At 45.6% G+C, this 16,824-nt stretch overlaps 1 protein-coding gene across 1 annotated transcript in view; it reads left to right on the top strand.

Moving 5' to 3' along the window:
- The window catches only part of ush2a (Usher syndrome 2A (autosomal recessive, mild)), a 504,211-nt gene that overhangs the window by 418,602 nt on the left and 68,785 nt on the right, over positions 1-16,824 (top strand). Inside the window, exons 64-68 of the mRNA XM_055862864.1 lie at positions 3,251-3,408; positions 6,274-6,432; positions 8,293-8,455; positions 11,554-11,771; positions 11,868-12,004. Of these exons, the coding sequence (XP_055718839.1) occupies positions 3,251-3,408; positions 6,274-6,432; positions 8,293-8,455; positions 11,554-11,771; positions 11,868-12,004 (835 nt within the window). The remainder of the gene's footprint in view (positions 1-3,250; positions 3,409-6,273; positions 6,433-8,292; positions 8,456-11,553; positions 11,772-11,867; positions 12,005-16,824) is intronic.

Genomic DNA, 16,824 nt, shown 5'->3' with positions numbered 1-16,824 from the left:
CAGTTGTGTATATGACATATTTTTCCTCCTCCTATCCTCTCCTCCCCCCTCTTATCCTCTTCCTCATCCCTCTGTTTGTTGACCTCCCATCCTCTGGGAGAAGACATGTGTGACAAAATGTTTTCCTAACTCCTGATAACACACACACACACTTTGTAATTCCAGATAACCTGCAAGTAGGCATTCCTGTCCCAACCCCTCTCTCCCTTTCTAAAATGTTCCCATTCTCCCTCTCTTCTCTCCCTCTTTCCCTCTCTCCCTTTCTAAAATGTTCCCATTCTCCCTCTCTTCTCTCCCTCTTTCCCTCTCTCCCTTTCTAAAATGTTCCCATTCTCCCTCTCTTCTCTCCCTCTTTCCCTCTCTCCCTTTCTAAAATGTTCCCATTCTCCCTCTCTTCTCTCCCTCTTTCCCTCTCTCCCTTTCTAAAATGTTCCCATTCTCCCTCTCTTCTCTCCCTCTTTCCCTCTCTCCCTTTCTAAAATGTTCCCATTCTCCCTCTCTTCTTTCCCTCTCTCCCTTTCTAAAATGTTCCCATTCTCCCTCTCTTCTTTCCCTCTCTCCCTTTCTAAAATGTTCCCATTCTCCCTCTCTTCTCTCCCTTTCTTCTCCTGATTTAGTCCTAATTACAGAGCACTGGTCCTATTATTCTACAGGTGTGTGTGTGTGTGTGTGTGTGTGTGTGTGTGTGTGCGTGCGTGCGTGCGTGCAGACCACTTTACACAAACACGCACGCACGCACGCGCGCACGCACGCACGCACGCACGCACGTGTGCGTGCGTGTTTGTGTAAAGTGGTCTGCTCAAAGGTCATTGATTATTTATGACAATGTTGATTAGCTGTCACTTACCTCACCAGAGAAGGAAGTGTCTGTGATGACTGGGGTATTAACCTCTCCCCCCAGTCAGCCCCATCGGGAACACACACACGTATACACTCACACATTTCACTTTACCAATATCGTTGGTAAAGTGTTGCTTTCTCCCTGAACTGTGCTACTATAAACTCTCTCTATATTTACTGTCTCCCTCCCTCCCTCTCTCTCTCGCTGTCCCTCCTCTCTCTCTCTCTCCCTCCCTCTCTCTCTCGCTCTCCCTCCTCTCTCTCTCTCTGTCTCTCTCTCTCCCTCCTGTCTCTCTCTGTTTCTCTCTCTCTCCCTCCCTCCTCTCTCTCTCTGTTTCTCTCTCCCTCCCTCCTCTCTCTCTCTCTCTCTCCCTCCCTGTCTCTCTCGCTCACCCTCCTCTCTCTCTCTGTCTCTCTCCCTCCCTCTCTCTCTCGCTCTCCATCCTCTCTCTCTCTGTCTCTCTCTCTCCCTCCCTGTCTCTCTCCCTCCCTCTCTCTCTCGCTCTCCATCCTCTCTCTCTCTGTCTCTCTCTCTCCCTCCCTGTCTCTCTCCCTCCCTCTCTCTCTCGCTCTCCATCCTCTCTCTCTCTGTCTCTCTCTCTCTCTCCCTCCCTGTCTCTCTCCCTCCCTCTCTCTCTCTCTCTCCCTCCCTGTCTCTCTCTCCCTCCCTCCTCTCTCTCTCTGTCTCTCTCTCCCTCCCTCCTCTCTCTATCTCTCTCCCTCCCTGTCTCTCTCGCTCACCCTCCTCTCTCTCTCTCTCTGTCTCTCTCTCCCTCCCTCTTCTCTCTGTGTGATAATATTGCAGTATCTATATGAAACATGTGACGAAGTGACAAATCAGTGGTTTTAATGTGTTTCAGTGCGCTGGTCTAACCCTCTACGTAACTGGTAATGGGCCTGTTTAAAGCTGCCTGGAACAATAGCTAATGTACAGCTATTAATGTGTGTGTGGACTTTACAGGGAATTAAAGGCTTTCAATGTTAAATGTGTCCCACTTACACAGCTTATGTATGCCTGAACACCCGCAACCCTCCGCCTTTTAAAGGCTAATATGTCTTCTGATGTCATGAATGTGTGTGAGGCTTTGGAGGCCTTCTCTAAGTGTGTCACATTATTAGACTCACAGGCACGCTCACACACACATTCATATGCAGGAAATTAGGATAGTCTTTATGGTGGGGATATAAGGGTGCGGCTGGTGTATAGTCCTCTCAGGGTACGCATTTAACTAGACGTGTACGACAGCGTGTTCCAGTTCCCAACAATATCCAGCAACTTCGCACAGCCATTGAAGAGGAGCAGGAAAACATTACACAGGCCACAATCAACCTGCTGATCAAGATGTATCACGCTGTATGAGGCAAATGGTGGTCACAGCAGATACTGACTAGTTTTCTGATCCACACAACCTACCTTTTTTTAAGGTATCTGGGATCATCAGATGTACATCTGTATTCCCAGTCATGTGAAATCCATAGATTAGGACCTCATTTATTTATTTCAATTGACTGATTTCCTCATTTGAACTGTAACTCAGTAAAATCTTTCAAATTGTTGCATGTTGCGTTTATATTCTTATTCAGTGTATATACACTGAGTGTACAAAACATTAGGAACACCTGCTCTTTCCATCACAAAGACTGACCAGGTGAAAGCTAGGATCCCTTATTAATGTCACTTGTTAAATCCACTTCAATTTGTGTACATGAAGGAGACAGGTTAAAGAAGGATTTTTAAGCCTTAAGACAATTGAGACATGGATTGTGTATGTGTGCCATTCATAGGGTAAATGGGCAAGACAAAATATTTTTGTGCCTTTGAACAGGGTATTATAGTAGGTGCCAGGAGCACCAGTTTGTGTCAAGAACCACAACACTGCTGGGTTTTTCACACTCAACCGTTTCCGGTGTGTATCAAGAATGGTCCACTACCTAAAAGACATCCAGCCAACTTGACACAACTGTGGGAAGCATTGAAGTCAACATGGACCAGCATCCCTGTGGAACGCTTTCCACTCTTTGTAGAGTCCATGACCCAACGACTTGAGGCTGTTCTGAGGGCAAAATGGAAGGTGTCCTTAATGTTTTGTACACTCAGTTTACAGTATATAATATATAATCTGTGTCCCGTGTCCCGTGTAGCTCCGTTGGTAGAGCATGGCGCTTGCAACGCCAGGGTTGTGGGTTCGATTCCCATGGGGGGCCAGTACAAAAAAAGTATGAATGTATGTACTTGTAAGTCGCTCTGGATAAGAGCGTCTGCTAAATGACTTAAATGTAAATGTAATCTGAAGAAAAAATGTGTTGGCCCGCTTCTCTGTGGCTATGTGTGTATGTATGTATGTGTGTCTGTGTCTCTGTGTTTTCCCATCGTGTAACACTACAAACTCTCTCCCTTCCTCCCCCTCAGGTATGTGTTTGTGTTGGAGGCCAGTACCGGGGGCGGTAGTGGTTTGAGTAACAGGTACGTCGTCCAGACACCAGTCTCCTCCCCTCTGGGAGTCCCGCCACCTCATAACGTCACCGTGTTTGGCCCCCGCTCTGTCTTCGTCTCCTGGAAACCCCCAGGTCAGTGACTACCCCCCCCTCTGTCTACCCGCTACTCCCCTTATCTGGTTGTTTCAGCCAGGTCACTGGCATGTTGGGTCATTGTCATGCTATATATGACTGGCATGTTGGGTCATTGTCATGCTATATATGACTTGCATGTTGGATCAATGTCATGCTATATATGACTGGCATGTTGGTTCATTGTCATGCTATATATGACAGGCATGTTGGTTCATTGTCATGCTATATATGACTGGCATGTTGGTTCATTGTCATGCTATATATGACTGGCATGTTGGTTCATTGTCATGCTATATATGACTGGCATGTTGGGTCATTGTCATGCTATATATGACTGGCATGTTGGTTCATTGTCATGCTATATATGACTGGCATGTTGGTTCATTGTCATGCTATATATGACTGGCATGACAGCAATAGTCAGGAGTTGGCTGAAGCACATATTATCTGGACAGGAGTCAGGCTTTCCTCACCTCTGATGTGGGAAAGACGTCCCTAATGCAGTGGTCCACCAATGGGTAGTGGCTCGGGTCCTGTAGGCTCATATACGCTTTATGTAACAGAACTATGACAAAATAAATGTGAAGCACCCAACTTCTCAATAAGGCTGTTTGTGACCTCTGTCTCATGTCCCTGATACGCTAGTCTCTGCCTCCGCACACACACACACACACACACACACACACACACACACACACACACACACACACACACACACACACACACACACACACACACACACACACACACACACACACACACACACACACACACACACAATTTGTTCATATTCCCATCAGAGGTATCTTTCCATAATTCACACCAACTATAGGCTGATAGGTCATTCAACATTCATGAGTTCCAGGATGCATTGAGAATGGCCTGATTATCTTAACAAATGAAACATTTAAATTATTCACCTTTCCTCATATCTTTCTCCCTCAGCAGATGAAGCCTTCTGCTGAGACACACACACACACACACCTTGCTCGTATTAGTACTTTGATCTCTGCCTGGCTGCCACAGAGGTTCAATGGGAGCTCTCCTTAGGATCTATTACTTACTAGTAATCAGCGGCGTTACACTTCCCCACTTTCAACTCCACACAGAGCCTAATCAGGAGTAATGGCAGCCACAGCAGCCAGGAGAGGCCCTTCAGTAGCGATCTGTCACACACACACACACGCATTACCCCCCCCCCCCCTCCACACACACACACACACACACACACACACACACACACACACACACGCACACGCACACGCACACATACACGCACGCATTACCCCCACAGATAATTACCCTCCACACACACACACGCCCACACACACACACACATACACACACACACGCACATGCTTAAACGCACGCAAATAATCACACATGCACGTACAGACACACATACTCCAAACCCTGGGTCCAGCAGCCTAACCAAGCGTGAGAGATCAGGCAATACTTCCCCTCTTTTAGAATCAACCTGTAATGACTCTAGAATAGCCTGCCTATGGATATGTCTGTGTGCTATTTCAGGCCCCGCTCATAGTAAACACACATAATGAGAAGATAATATTTAGAGATGGATTACTTCAGGCAGACAATCATAGTCAAAGCCCGCATACACACACAGCCAAACAGTCACAGAAGCGCACACAACCACACACACATACATAGACGTATTGGGGATCCTAATAAAGAATAGGTACACAGAGGGTGAGAGGTGATGCATCCTGCTCTGACCTCCCATATCTCCTCCGACCTCTCTGCATAGAGACAGTTATGTCTTGGTCCTGACTGTTCATTGTCTCTCTGTGCTCATCCATACCAGTCTCTCTGTGATGCACTGTCCCCTTGACCATCTGACCATGTTTAGATCCTACTAAATTACCCACAATGCCGTAGTAAATCCAGCGCGTGGAAGCGTCCGTGGCCAAAGGCAGGATAAATCAGAGAGCACTGATCAATGGAACAGAACCAGCACACCCTGGTTGATTAGTCCCCCATCGCACAAACTGTATTTTCCATGTAGGGCCTTTCTAATAGGGAACCACCTAATAAGCCACATCTCAATATTTATATGTGAGTTACTTTGCTAGCTAGCCACATTGCATTCAAAACACAGATGTCATGGGAATACAAAGTAAGAATGCTCTCTCTCTCGTTTTCTCTCACATTCTCTCCCTCACTCTCATTCTCTCTCTCATCCTCTGTCACGTTCTCTCTCTCTCCCCCTCTCTCTATATCTCTCTCTCATTCTCTCTCTCAATTCAATTCAATTCAATTCAATTCAAGGGGCTTTATTGGCATGGGAAACATGTGTTAACATTGCCAAAGCAAATGAGGTAGACAATACACAAAAGTGAAACAAACAAAACAAATTAACAGTAAACATTACACATACAGAAGTTTCAAAACAATAAAGACATTACGAGTGTCATATTAAATATATACAGTGTTGTAACAATGTACAAATGGTTAAAGCACACAAGTTAAAATAAATAAGCATAAATATGGGTTGTATTTACAATGGTGTTTGTTTTTCACTGGTTGCCCTTTTCTTGTGGCAACAGGTCACAAATCTTGCTGCTGTGATGGCACACTGTGGAATTTCACCCAGTAGATATGGGAGTTTATCAAAATTGGATTTGTTTTCGAATTCTTTGTGGATCTCTCTCTCTCTCTCTCTCTCTCTCTCTCATTCTCTCACTCTCTCTCTCTCGTTCTCTCTCTCACTCTCTCTCTCTCTCTCTCTCTCACTCTCTTGTTCTCTCTCTCACTCTCTCTCTCCCTCACTCTCTCACTCTCTCTCTCTCATTCTCTCCCTCTCTCTCTCTCGTTCTCTCACTCTCACACTCCCTCTCTCAGGTGTGTTCAACACCAGTCTTCCTCTATACTACAACATCCTGTTGAATCCAGGAAGTGCCAGGTCTGTGATGCGTGCGGTGGGACGGGAACAGTACCTCAATGTGTCTGGGTTAGACCCCTACACCCAGTACCACATCAGAGTCCAGGCCTGCCAAGCCGGTACGGACTGGGAATGACCAGTGACAGAGTGTTTTATGCTTAATTATGCGTAGTTAACTCATCTTATCAAGTATTTAGAACACAACTGGGTAATTCTGTCGTTTTTGTACTCCCCCTCTCTATGTCTCTCCATGTCTCTACATGTCTCTGCACGTCTCTTCATGTCTCTCCATGTCTCTACATGTCTCTACATGTCTCTACATGTCTCCATGTCTCTGCATGTCTCTCCATTTCTCTCCATGTCTCTACATGTCTCTGCACGTCTCTCCATGTCTCTCCATGTCTCTGCATGTCTCTACATGTCTCTCCATCTCTCCATGTCTCTGCATGTCTCTCCATTTCTCTCCATGTCTCTACATGTCTCTCCATTTCTCTCCATGTCTCTCCATGTCTCTCCATGTCTCTCCATTTCTCTCCATGTCTCTCCATGTCTCTCCATGTCTCTCCATGTCTCTCCATGTCTCTACATGTCTCTCCATGTCACTCCATGTCTCTACATGTCTCTCCATTTCTCTCCATGTCTCTCCATGTCTCTACATGTCTCTCCATGTCTCTCCATTTCTCTCCATGTCTCTCCATGTCTCTCCATGTCTCTCCATGTCTCTACATGTCTCTCCATGTCACTCCATGTCTCTACATGTCTCTCCATGTCTCTCCATTTCTCTCCATGTCTCTCCATGTCTCTCCATGTCTCTCCATGTTTCTCCATGTCTCTCCATGTCTCTCCATGTCTCTCCATTTCTCTCCATGTCTCTACATGTCTCTCCATCTCTCCATGTCTCTGCATGTCTCTCCATTTCTCTCCATGTCTCTACATGTCTCTCCATCTCTCCATGTCTCTACATGTCTCTCCATCTCTCCATGTCTCTGCATGTCTCTCCATTTCTCTCTATGTCTCTGCATGTCTCTCCATTTCTCTCCATGTCTCTGCATGTCTCTCCATTTCTCTCCATGTCTCTACATGTCTCTCCATCTCTCCATGTCTCTGCATGTCTCTCCATTTCTCTCCATGTCTCTCCATGTCTCTCCATGTCTCTCCATGTCTCTCCATGTCTCTACATGTCTCTCCATGTCACTCCATGTCTCTACATGTCTCTCCATTTCTCTCCATGTCTCTCCATGTCTCTACATGTCTCTCCATGTCTCTCCATTTCTCTCCATGTCTCTCCATGTCTCTCCATGTCTCTCCATGTCTCTACATGTCTCTCCATGTCACTCCATGTCTCTACATGTCTCTCCATGTCTCTCCATTTCTCTCCATGTCTCTCCATGTCTCTCCATGTCTCTCCATGTTTCTCCATGTCTCTCCATGTCTCTCCATGTCTCTCCATTTCTCTCCATGTCTCTACATGTCTCTCCATCTCTCCATGTCTCTGCATGTCTCTCCATTTCTCTCCATGTCTCTACATGTCTCTCCATCTCTCCATGTCTCTACATGTCTCTCCATCTCTCCATGTCTCTGCATGTCTCTCCATTTCTCTCTATGTCTCTGCATGTCTCTCCATTTCTCTCCATGTCTCTGCATGTCTCTCCATTTCTCTCCATGTCTCTACATGTCTCTCCATCTCTCCATGTCTCTGCATGTCTCTCCATTTCTCTCCATGTCTCTCCATGTCTCTCCATATGTCTCTCCATGTCTCTGCATATCTCTGCATGTCTCTACATGTCTCTACATGTCTCTCCATGTCTCTCCATTTCTCTCCATGTCTCTACATGTCTCTGCATGTCTCTACATGTCTCTCCATGTCGCTCCATGTCTCTACATGTCTCTCCATGTCTCTACATGTCTCTCCATGTCTCTCCATGTCTCTACATGTCTCTCCATATCTCTCCATGTCTCTACATGTCTCTCCATCTTAGATGGGTGTGGGTTAGGTGAGGGGGTGTATGTGCGTACCTCTGAGGCCCCTCCAGAGGACATGGACCCCCCCACAGTGACAGCAGCAGGAGCCACAGTCATCCAGGTCTGCTGGAACCCCCCCCACAAGCCCAATGGACTCATCACCTCATACTTCATACACAGGTAATAACCATTCATAGACAGGTAATAACCATTCATACACAGGTAATAACTATTCATACACAGGCAATAACCATTCATACACAGGCAATAACCAGTCATACACAGTTATAACCATTCATACAAAGATATTACCTTTGTATAAATGGTTATTACCTTTAATGGTTATTACAAAGGTAATAACATTCATACAAAGGTAATAATCATTCATACACAGGTAATAACCATTTGTACAAAGGTAATAACCATTCATACACAGGCAATAACCAGTCATATGCCGGTAATAACCATTCGTACACAGGTAATAACATTCATACACAGGCAATAACCATTCATACAGAGGTAATAACCATTCATACACAGGCAATAACCATTCGTACACAGGCAATAACCATCCGTACGCATGCAATAACCATTCATACACAGGTAATAACCATTCATACACAGGTAATAACCATTCATACACAGGTAATAACATTCATACACAGGTAATAACCATTCATACACAGGTAATAACCATTCATACACAGGTAATAACATTCATACACAGGTAGTAACCATTCATACACAGGTAATAACCATTCATACACAGGTAATAACATTCATACACAGGTAGTAACCATTCATACACAGGTAATAATATTCATACACAGGTAATAACCATTCATACACAGGTAATAACATTCATACACAGGTAATAACATTCATACACAGGTAGTAACCATTCATACACAGGTAATACCATCATAGTAATAACATCATCATTCACCTCTTAGTTTACAAGGTCATTTAGATTAAGGGGAGACTCTCTAATCTGCTTTGTATTTGTGTTGGTGTGTGTCGTGTTTATGTTTAGTCCGCCTGGAATACGGACACTGCCGTTCAAAAGTTTGGGGTCACTTAGAAATGTCCTTGTTTTTGAAAGAAAAGCACATTGGTCCATTAAAATAACATCAAAATGATCAGATATACAGTGTAGACATTGTTAATGTTGTAAATGACTATTGTAGCTGGAAACGGCTGATTTTGAATGGAATATCTACATAGGCGTACAGAGGCCCATTATCAGCAACCATCATTCCTGTGTTCCAATAGCACGTTGTGTTAGCTAACTAAATTTTTTAATTTTAAAAGGCTAATTTATCATTAGAAAACACTTTTGCAATGATGTTAGCACAGCTGAAAACTGTTGCTCTGATTAAAGTAGCAATAAAACTGGCCTTCTTTAGACTAGTTGAGTATCTGGAGCATCAGCATTTGTGGGTTCAATTACAGGCTCAAAATGGCCAGAAACAAAATCCTTTCTTCTGAAACTCGTCAGTCTATTATTTTCCTAAGAATTGAAGGCTATTCCATGCGAGAAATTGCCAAGAAACTGAAGATCTCGTACAACGCTGTGTACTACTCCCTTCACAGAACAGTGCAAACTGGCTCTAACCAGAATGGAAAGAGGAGTGGGAGTCCCCAGTGTAAAACTGAGCAAGAGGACAAGTACATTAGAGTGTCTAGTCATCAACTGGCAGCTTCATTATAGAGTACCCACAAAACACCAGTCTCAACGTCAGCAGTGAAGAGGCGACTCCGGGATGCTGTCCTTCTAGGCAGAGTTGTAAAGAAAAAGCCATATCTCAGACTGGCCAATAAAAATAAAAGATTAAAATAGGCAAAAGAACACAGACACTGGACAGCGAGGAGTTGCCTCCTCACTGTTGACATTGAGACGGGTGTTTGAGGACTTGTGAGGGGTCTGTTTCTCAAACTAGACACTCTAATGTACTTGTCCTCTTGCTCAGTTGTGCACCGGGACCACCCACTCCTCTTTCTATTCTGGTTAGAGCCTGTTCTGTGAAGGGAGTAGTACACAGCGTTGTATGAGATCTTCAGTTTCTTGGCAAGTGCTCGCATGGAATAGACTTCATTCCTCAGAACAAGAATATGCTGATGAGTTTCAGAAGGTCTTTGTTTCTGGCCATTTTGAGCCTGTAATCGAATCCACAAATACTGATGCTCCAGAATCTACACTGTATTTCTGATCAATTTGATGTTATTTTAATGGACAAAAAATGAGCTTTTCTTTCTTAAACAAGGACATTTCTAATTGACCCCAAACTTTTGAACGGTAGTGTAGGTGTATGTTTAGTCTGCATTTGTGTGTATCGACTACCCAGTGTGCTAGTTTTTCATCTGCCTGGTGTGTGTGTTGTGTGCGTGCACCCATGTGTCTGCCTGTCTTTGTGTGCATGTGTGTGTGCATGTGTGTGTGCGTGTGTGTGTGTGTGTGTGTGTGTGTGTGTGTGTGTGTGTGTGTGTGTGTGTGTGTGTGTGTGTGTGTGTGTGTGTGTGTGTGTGTGTGTGTGTGTGTGTGTGTGTGTGTGTGTGTGTTTATTTGTGGTCAAGGTCAAGTGTGTGTTGTTGACTAGAGGTATCTGTATGCAGGGTCAGAGAGTATCTAAGCCTTAATAAGTCGTGTGGAAACATCATTAGCATACAGGCTGAGGGAAGAATCCTAACTTCACATCCACACAAGGAGTCAGACTTTGGTAAACCAAAATTGGAGTTACTCAAAATTCAGTAGGAGAAGTTAATCCCAGAGGAAGGAGTACAGTTGAGCATTCAGATCATGCTTAGCATGACCAAACACACACTGTCTGACTCTCTCACTTAATACAGTATGTATAGGGGGGCTTGCTATAGACTTTGGGGACTTCAGTGGATCTGTGATTCTGAGATCCAGAGGTTTCTGATGGAGACACACAGTTGGTTAAATTTGTGAGAGCTGGAGGAAGGGGTAGAGGGGTGTTTTGAGCTATGTCATCAATACCAGCTGTAGTTTAGGTGTACATTGTGAACCAAGAAACACACACGCGCGCAATGTTGTTTTGATGCAGTTGTAATGATTAGAGACTACCATCCTCATCCCCTTGCCCCTTTTCGCTCCTGCTCCTCCCCTCTCTCTCTCCTCTTTTCATTGCCATCTTTTAACCCTTCTCCTATTGCTCTCTATTTCTCTCTCTATCTGTCACTCAAGTTGTAACTAAGGCTTAAAGATCATCCTCAGGGTTAGTTAGCGTAACTCACTTGCTCTTCCTGTTTCCTGCCAGGCGACCAATGGGGACGCAGGAGGAGCTGTTGGTGTTTATCTGGTCCAATGGGCCGCTAGAGTTTATCGACGCCAGCGACGCCCTCAAGCCCTTCAGACAATACCAGTACAGTATACATGCCCACAACTCCCGCGGCTCTGCTCGCAGCCAATGGGCTTCAGCTGTCACCATGGAGGCGGGTCCAGAGGACATTGCTCCTCCTATTGTCACACTGACAAGTGAGTGAGAGATGAACGAGAGGGAGGGAATAAAAGGTGATGTTTGACTCCCTATGTTATTCTCACTGTGTGTAATATCTGTTTGTGTGTTGGCAGGTGCGTACTCAGTACAGTTGAACTGGACACAGCCTGGACAACCCAATGGAAGGATTTCACAGTATCGCCTGGTGTACAGAAAACAACACACAGACCCCACACTCAACACCTCTACTATTACTGCGTTGACGGTACCGGTAAGACAATACACACACACGATATGCATGCGTGTCTGTATTATTGTTGCGTGTATGTGTTGATCACAGCCTGTGGTGCTGGTGCCATCTGTTTCCCAGTGAAGGGGCCTGCGGGCACACACACACAGCCAGGGGCTCCTGTCCTCCAGGGCCCTTCCCACAATCCTCTACCTCCACGCCAAGTCTGCTCCACCACTCCCACTTGGAGAATACCTCTAAATGTGCCTTTCACAAACACACACACACAGACAAACACACACACACACAGATCCTCCCCTGCTGCCTGTCAGCCAGTCTAAATGTAACCTGGCAGCTCAGTAAACAGCCTGACATCAGTAGATCGCCATGCCAACGCCTCTCTGTGATGTCATCCCCTCAGCACACCACGCCACCACTCAAAGCTCTGTGTGTGTGTGTGTGTCTACATACAGTATATACCATCACTTTCACCAAGATGCCATTGTCATCGATTGTCATTGATCACATGTTGCTTTACATGTTGTCACATGTTATTACATTAACTTCACATAAGATCACATGACAACGTGTTTTTGGAACAATTCACGTGTTCACATGTGGAATTCATGTGTTTTTCTCTTAATGGAAGAGAGAGAGGATGAGAAAGAGAGAGAGGACGAGAAAGAGAGAGAGGATGAGAAAGAGAGAGAGGACGAGAAAGAGAGAGAGGACGAGAAAGAGAGAGAGGACGAGAAAGAGAGAGAGGATGAGAAAGAGAGAGAGGACGAGAAAGAGAGAGAGGACGAGAAAGAGAGAGAGGACGAGAAAGAGAGAGAGCGAGAACAATGGAAAAGGGTGGAGTATATAGATATCTAGTTGCTATATACATCTTGTTTTCTCGCCCTCTGACCTTTGTGTTGTCAGTCATAGTTAATACAGAATGTAAATACAGACCTTTCACCTCCTCATTGATATGGAGCTCTGTGTGTGTGTGTGTGTGTGTGTGTGTGTGTGTGTGTGTGTGTGTGTGTGTGTGTGTGTGTGTGTGTGTGTGTGTGTGTGTGTGTGTGTGTGTGTGTGTGTGTGTGTGTTTCATTGATGTGGAGCGGCCAGAATGCCGCCACGGTCATTTGTGACACTGGGTGCGTGAAGTCAGTCTCAGTCGCTCACTGAGATAAAAAGAACAAAAGAAAGAACGAAAGAGACACAAAAATAGACAAGACTGTGTTAATCCTCTGCGCTAAAGCCAAGGCATTAGTGCCAGGAGCTAAGACAAGTTTTCAGGCAAGGTTACAAATCACACGAATGTTTATGAATGTTCATGAAATCATCTCTGTTACACTGGTGTGTATGTTACTACAGACCCGGGTTCGATTCCAGGCTGTATCACAACCAGCCGTGATTGGGAGTCCCATAAGGCGGCGCACAATTGGCCCAGCGTCATTAGGGTTTGGCCGGGGTAGGCCGTCATTGTAAATTATAATTTGTTCTTAACTGACTTGCCTAGTTAAATAAAGGTTAAATCAAAATACAAAAAATATAACTAAATGTCTGTGTGTGTGTGAGGCTGCAGATGGGTCTTTTGGCTGGGGGCCGGGTTTGGGAGGTTGGGATCGTAGCTCTCTACCTCTGGCCTTATGCTATCACACCTGTTTCTCTGTGGACTCCACACTCTGCTGTCTATTGATCTTACTGTAGACAACTGTTCACTAACCACAAGTTGATTCTCTACTCCGTATTCGTTTTATTTGTTCTCTTCTTCCTCTAACATTTTCTCTCTCCTCCTCTCTCCTCCTCTCTCTTCCTCTCTCCTCCTCTCTCTTCCTCTCTCTGCCTCTCTCCATCTCTCTCATCCTCTCTCCTCTCTCTTCCTCTCTCCTCCTCTCTCCTCTCTCTCCATCTCTCTCTTCCTCTCTCCATCTCTCTCCATCTCTCTCTTCCTCTCTCCATCTCTCTCCTCTTTCTCCTCCTCTCTCCCTTTATCTTCAATTAGCATAAAGAACTCCACCAACCTATTTAAATTAGTTAAACATGGATGTTTTTGTTAATCTCTCTCTGCCTCTCTCCTCCTCTCTCCCCCTCTCTCCGCCTCTCTCCATCTCACTCATCTCTCTCCTCCTCTCTCCTCCTCTCTCCGCCTCTCTCCCTCTCCCTCTCTCTCATCGCTCTCATCTTTCTCCTCCTCTCTCCATCTCTCTCCATTTCTCTCCTCCTATCAATTCAATTCAATTCAATTCAAGGGGCTTTATTGGCATGGGAAACATGTGTTAACATTGCCTGAGCAAGTGAGGTAGATAATATACAAAAGTGAAATAAACAATAAAAATTAACAGTAAACATTACACATACAGAAGTTTCAAAACAATAAAGACATTACAAATGTCATATTATATATATACAGTGTTGTAACAATGTACAAATGGTTAAAGTACACAAGGGAACATAAATAAGCATAAATATGGGTTGTATTTACAATGGTGTTTGTTCTTCACTGGTTGCCCTTTTCTTGTGGCAACAGGTCACAAATCTTGCTGCTGTGATGGCACACTGTGGTATTTCACCCAGTAAATATGGGAGTTTATCAAAATTGGATTTGTTTTCGAATTCTTTGTGGATCTGTCTCCATCTCTCTCCGCCTCTCTCCATCTCTCTCCTCCTCTCTCCGCCTCTCTCCATCTCTCTCCTCCTCTCTCCGCCTCTCTCCATCTCTCTCCTCCTCTATCCCTCTCTCTCATCTCTCTTCTCCTCTCTCCTCCTCTCTCCATCTCTCTCCATCTCTCTCCATTTCTCTCCATCTCTCTCCTACTCTCTCCTCCTCTCTGCATCTCTCCTCCTCTCTCTGCCTCTCTCCATCTCTCTTCTCCTCTCTCCTCCTCTCTCCCTCTCTCTCATCTCTGTCCTCCTCTCTCCATCTCTCTTCATCTCTCTCCTCCTCTCTCCCTCTCTCTCATCTCTGTCCTCCTCTCTCCATCTCTCTTCATCTCTCTCCTCCTCTCTCCATCTCTCTCCTACTCTCTCCTCCACTCTCCTCCTCTCTCATCTCTCTCCTCCTCTCTCCATCTCTCTCCTCCTCCTCTCTGCCTCTCTCCATCTCTCTTCTCCTCTCTCCTCCTCTCTCCCTCTCTCCATCTCTCTCTTCCTCTCTCCATCTCTCTCCATCTCTCTCTTCCTCTCTCCATCTCTCTCCTCTTTCTCCTCCTCTCTCCCTTTCTCTTCAATTAGCATAAAGAACTCCACCAACCTATTTAAATTAGTTAAACATGAATGTTTTTGTCTAAAAACAGTGCAAGTCTGTTTTTATGTGGAAAAACGGATTGGTGAAGTTCTTAGGTTTATGGGAGAGAAGTTGGCAGTTACTCAGCAGTGTATCTAATGTGTAGTCTGGCGTAGTTTTCTCCTCTCTAGTCTGACAGCCTTCAGAGCAGATGGTTTGATGTTCTTCTCACTAATGTCCACTACTGAGAGGGAGATCAACCACGGATATAAGCAATAAGCCTGTATGTGTGTGTATTGATCTCTGACTGGGCTGGGAGCACCTCTCCGTGCCAGTGTGGATGATTAATGGGGTCGTCATGGCTATCGGATAGAATGAGGGTACAGAACGCAGGCGGTCTGCCCCGCCAGAACCCTGCGCCCGCCTGGCAGACCGCGGTTACACACATTAGGATGAGTGAAGAGCACTACACACACACACACACACACACACACACACACACACACACACACACACACACACACACACACACACACACACACACACACACACACACATATACTGCACACCAATCTAGAGATGCTAACGTATCACCTATTTACTCCTCACTTCCTATTCCAGATCCAGCCTCTTTCTCTCTTTGCTATATCTTTCTCTCCTTGCTGTATCCTCCCTCTAGCTCTCCCTCTTTCTCTCCTTGCTGTATCCTCCCACTAGCTCTCCCTCCTTCTCTCCTTGCTGTATCCTCCCTCTAGCTCTCCCTCTTTCTCTCCTTGCTGTATCCTCCCACTAGCTCTCCCTCCTTCTCTCCTTGCTGTATCCTCCCTTTAGCTCTCCCTCTTTCTCTCCTTGCTGTATCCTCCCACTAGCTCTCCCTCTTTCTCTTCTTGCTGTATCCTCCCTCTAGCTCTCCCTCTTTCTCTCCTTGCTGTATCCTCCCACTAGCTCTCCCTCTTTCTCTCCTTGCTGTATCCTCCCTCTAGCTCTCCCTCTTTCTCTCCTTGCTGTATCCTCCCACTAGCTCTCCCTCTTTCTCTCCTTGCTGTATCCTCCCACTAGCTCTCCCTCTTTCTCTCCTTGCTGTATCCTCCCTTTAGCTCTCCCTCTTTCTCTCCTTGCTGTATCCTCCCACTAGCTCTCCCTCTTTCTCTCCTTGCTGTATCCTCCCACTAGCTCTCCCTCCTTCTCTCCTTGCTGTATCCTCCCACTAGCTCTCCCTCTTTCTCTCCTTGCTGTATCCTCCCTTTAGCTCTCCCTCTTTCTCTCCTTGCTGTATCCTCCCACTAGCTCTCCCTCTTTCTCTCCTTGCTGTATCCTCCCACTAGCTCTCCCTCTTTCTCTCCTTGCTGTATCCTCCCACTAGCTCTCCCTCTTTCTCTCCTTGCTGTATCCTCCCTTTAGCTCACCCTCTTTCTCTCCTTGCTGTATCCTCCCACTAGCTCTCCCTCTTTCTCTCCTTGCTGTATCCTCCCTTTAGCTCTCCCTCTTTCTCTCCTTGCTGTATCCTCCCACTAGCTCTCCCTCTTTCTCTCCTTGCTGTATCCTCCCTTTAGCTCTCCCTCTTTCTCTCCTTGCTGTATCCTCCCACTAGCTCTCCCTCTTTCTCTCCTTGCTGTATCCTCCCACTAGCTCTCCCTCTTTCTCTCCT

Source organism: Salvelinus fontinalis, chromosome 15 (genome assembly GCF_029448725.1).
Source record: "Salvelinus fontinalis isolate EN_2023a chromosome 15, ASM2944872v1, whole genome shotgun sequence".
In the NCBI taxonomy this organism is placed as follows: Eukaryota; Metazoa; Chordata; class Actinopteri; order Salmoniformes; family Salmonidae; genus Salvelinus; species Salvelinus fontinalis.
The sequence above is the reverse complement of the archived record's forward strand: the minus strand, read 5'-3'. Positions and strand labels throughout refer to the sequence as shown.